This window comes from Adiantum capillus-veneris, chromosome 28, assembly GCF_014529385.1.
Source record: "Adiantum capillus-veneris isolate H3 chromosome 28, ASM1452938v2, whole genome shotgun sequence".
Taxonomy (NCBI): Eukaryota; Viridiplantae; Streptophyta; class Polypodiopsida; order Polypodiales; family Pteridaceae; genus Adiantum; species Adiantum capillus-veneris.
Genome location: NC_140958.1, coordinates 10,706,536 through 10,710,138, shown reverse-complemented (window position 1 = coordinate 10,710,138; position 3,603 = coordinate 10,706,536). Strand labels below are relative to the sequence as shown.

General features: G+C 43.9%; 1 protein-coding gene across 6 annotated transcripts; it reads left to right on the top strand.

Moving 5' to 3' along the window:
- The first annotated feature begins 416 nt into the window (after positions 1–416).
- On the top strand, positions 417–3,192 carry LOC147420048 (uncharacterized). Of its 6 annotated transcripts, XM_086505021.1 has the most exons (6): positions 417–1,213; positions 1,318–1,361; positions 1,418–1,425; positions 1,533–1,586; positions 1,674–1,727; positions 2,369–3,192. In XM_086505021.1, exons 1-6 carry the CDS (start codon positions 1,204–1,206, stop codon positions 2,586–2,588), a joined length of 390 nt encoding a protein of 129 aa, XP_086361147.1. In that variant the 5' UTR covers positions 417–1,203; the 3' UTR covers positions 2,589–3,192. The 6 variants fall into 6 exon arrangements, 1 of the variants encoding a protein (XP_086361147.1); XR_015187035.1 differs by lacking the exon at positions 2,369–3,192 and having other exon boundaries at positions 417–602; positions 1,318–1,425; positions 1,508–1,586; positions 1,674–1,835; XR_015187034.1 differs by lacking the exon at positions 2,369–3,192 and having other exon boundaries at positions 417–1,170; positions 1,318–1,425; positions 1,674–1,835.
- The last annotated feature ends 411 nt before the right edge of the window (positions 3,193–3,603 follow it).

Here is a 3,603-nt window from a genome sequence, read left to right as displayed (position 1 = left end):
TATGGGACTCCTTTCCATTGCCCAAACAACTCATGGAAGCTACATCATCTGCAACTTTAAAATGAAGTTATGCCTTCGCTTCTTGTGAACAACAGCACGGAAGCAGGTGAGAGGAGCTTGCTCTGCTGTTGGGCTCGTCTGGACTTGGCCATAGCCTCAGACCGGAACGCTCCATGGGCAAGGGCTGAACCTCAGGCCCGACTACTTAAAATAAGAGACGTTATAGGTCGAGTCCCTTTTTGTGACAATTAGAGTAGCTTTTAGTATATTAAAGTGTGGCTTGAGCGGAGCTATAGGTAAAGCCTACCCCCATGATGCCTGGTCCCACGCTTCGGTGAATCGATAGTGTGTGTTTACCTTTGAGGCACCCTAAAGTTCAATTTTCCCTCCTAATTTTTTGGCCTGTTTTGGTGAGTTCCCTCCTAAATTCAGAATAATTTTCATCTCTTCGTCACTAAGACCAACACCCATCTCTCTCTCTCTCTCTCTCTCTCTCTCTCTATGTACACTCTCTGTTCTGTTCGTTAGGTCAGGAGCGACAATCTACAGGGGGGATTTCATGCTATGTCGGTGGTTTAGCTCAAGCTTGGAGTCTCGACAAGGTGCAAGTTATCTTAAGCCTCCCTTCCAGCCATAAAGCCTGCAGGACAGCCTGAGCCAAGCACAAAAGCACCATGAAACCCCAGATCAACCACCTAGAGGCCCCCCAAGCCCATTGTGTGTCTGCTGAAGTTGCCCCCTGATGCTCTCGAGCTAGGGTTTGGAGCTTGCATTGTGCAAGCATCGCGATGGGCCTGTGCACAGACAGCTTTTGTGCATGGGCGCCATTCATCTTGGACTTGGGATTGTGATGCTCACCTTGGGGCCTTGTTTCCTGTGCTATAGAGAGCCTAAACGGCATTTCAGCCTGACTGTGTTGCGTGCATGGTATTTGCAGGTTGCTGTGGGCTTCCCACTTTGGGGTTCTCATATAGAGCGGGCTCTAAGCTTGTGTGCACATGACCAGAGCCAGTAGTGGTCTGTACTACCTGTGGAGCTTTCTAGACTGATTTTGCGGTTTTTGTGTGCGGGCTTGTAGAGCCCATCTTGTCTTCATTCTTTTGTTGTCAAAGCAGGTGCTTTTTTGTTGTGGATGCATATGTGGGGCAATAGTTGGCCTACTATTTACAGGTGTTCTACTTGGTATCTTTTATATTAGTCAGGATGTGTAGAGGTGCGTGTATTTTTACCAGGGTAGGAGGTCTCTATTTGTTTTAGTAGGTTTGTATGGTGTAGATTTTGTCTAACGTCTTTGTTTTGCTTTTGGTTCCCATCCAGGGATAGCTGCAGGAATTGCAGGCATCTGGATAAAGAACAATGGAGTCTCACATATAGGGACAAGCAGCTGCAATACGTTTTGAGCGCTCCACTACTTTAGATCTACAGGTTGGTGCTTGTTTGGACGTCTTTTCACTTTTTTCTCCATGGTTTTCTAGTACTTCAGGTTGTCATCGCGTGGACCAACTAGATAATGGGAGTGGCAATTCATGTAGGAAGATTAGCTTGATAGAACTTTGGGACATTGTGTTACTTCAGAATCTACATTGGTATGCTAGCTTTTGTTTCACCATCCCTGCTGGTTGGTTAATTTTTACTCATCAGGATTTGCACATGACACTTGGTTCCTTCTGCAGGGGCGGTACCAAACTTGGTTATTCTTCATATTTGCAGGCTATAGTTTACTCGCTGTGTAGACTCTCTTGTTTGTATGTGCATCACCTTAACAAGAGCCTCCAGGACCTTGTTATGTCACAAATTGTACTGCCACAATATGAGCTCATTAAATGTTTCAATGAGCCTTTTAGTCTTCCTTTTTGTACGCAATTATGTAAATGTAAATATAACCTGCTAGAATGGAATTTGTAGAATTTGAGTTATGCAGTCATGTGCAATGTATGAAGCATTGTTCGAAAGTTTGTCTATCTATTTATGAATCACATGTCATTTTTTATGGTTTGATTTTTCCCACCAAGTCTTGTTTTTTAGTTTATGTACAATATCTAAACTTAGGAGCATTATTGTCTAGATACTTATAGAGCTTCCTCTCTCTCAGAGCTCTTTATTCATTGTCTAGGTTGAGGAACTTTGCCAAGGGCATTGAAATACTTGACAATTGAAATCCCAACTAGATCGATTGCCAATCTCAGGAGGATGGGTAGTCAAGTGAAATTGCTCTATCTCTTTTGCATGTCATAGTTTACAGTCAAGAAGCTAATCATAGGCATGTCTTTTGGAACTTTAAGGGCTTTAAAATGTTCAAACCTTTGTTCTAGTCTCAAAATTTGTGTGGAAGTTGGCATTCTTGCTTTGTTGGGTTGATGAGTTTAAGGAATTTGTTTGAGCCTGATGTTATCAATTGTGTTCCTTGTTTGAATAAGGGTCAAGAGATACATGGGGAGGTTGAACGAGTAGCAATGTTGCAAGCAAACCATTATGTGGACAGAACTTTGGTTGAAATCTATGGGAAATGTGGGTTTCTTGTGAAAGCAAAGAAATTTTTCTCAAGCTTTCATGCTAGATGTGCCGTCAAATGCGAAGTAGGCAGCTGAATAGCACTGGCTTCATACTACTTTACCATGTCACAAGCCCACCGCTTTGCCCACTCTACCAAGCCCACACAATCTCTTCCACCACGACCAAGTGGCCATCTCTCACAGCCAGGTGAAGGGGTGAATCTGTGGCTCTTAAGGAAATACCACTTCTCCTCTAAATGTGTTCTTTTTTAGGAGCATCAAAATCTAATAGCAACTTGTCCTCATCCCACTTCTTCCTATAAATGCCTTCGTTTGTAGCATGATTAGCAAGATCCAAGAGCTTGTCCTCGGCCCAGGCTGCTTGCTTGAAAAATTTTGACATGATCACTCGCACCGCATTGGCATGCCCATGATCAGATGCCCATGAACAGTTGCCAAGTGCAATGCCTTGTACATGCAAGCTACTCGCTCCCAAGCCTCTTGGTGAGCTACCTCCTCATCATTTGCATTAGGTGTGAGGTCAGTAGATTGGGATTATTGTAAAGATTGAGCATGAAATCCCTCGAGCTTGTAGCCTCCACAAATAGCTCAAAAGGCTCCGTCATAGCCCACTACAGGCAATAATCTCAATGCAATGAACAAGTGAGGGCGTGTTCCAAAAGCCTTTCTCGAAGGCACCTAAAAGAGCCCTCACGATTGATATGTGTCGATTCCTACTCGGAACAACTATAATAGACCTCATGGTTGTCGTAAATTGTGAGAGTGAAGCTGAGCCTTGCAAGCCAAGATAGAGTAAGACCTCTACATTGCTGAATTCAAATATGTACCTAATGCAGATTGATCACTTGCAACCCCCTTCTTGGGATAACGCACAGACTGAATGCAGCCCTGCAGGGTGTAACACAATGCACCCACATAAGGGACGATCCAATTGTATTCCAATATGCAAATCCGCGTTGCCGAGGCCTCTTCTCTGTGCACTATGTTACAGCTTGAACCTGAAGGTTCTAGATTTTGCATATTCCCCTTGACAACGATCGCGAGGATTAGAATGCCCCATTTTCTCTCAATAAGGCCACTTTGTTGTGGT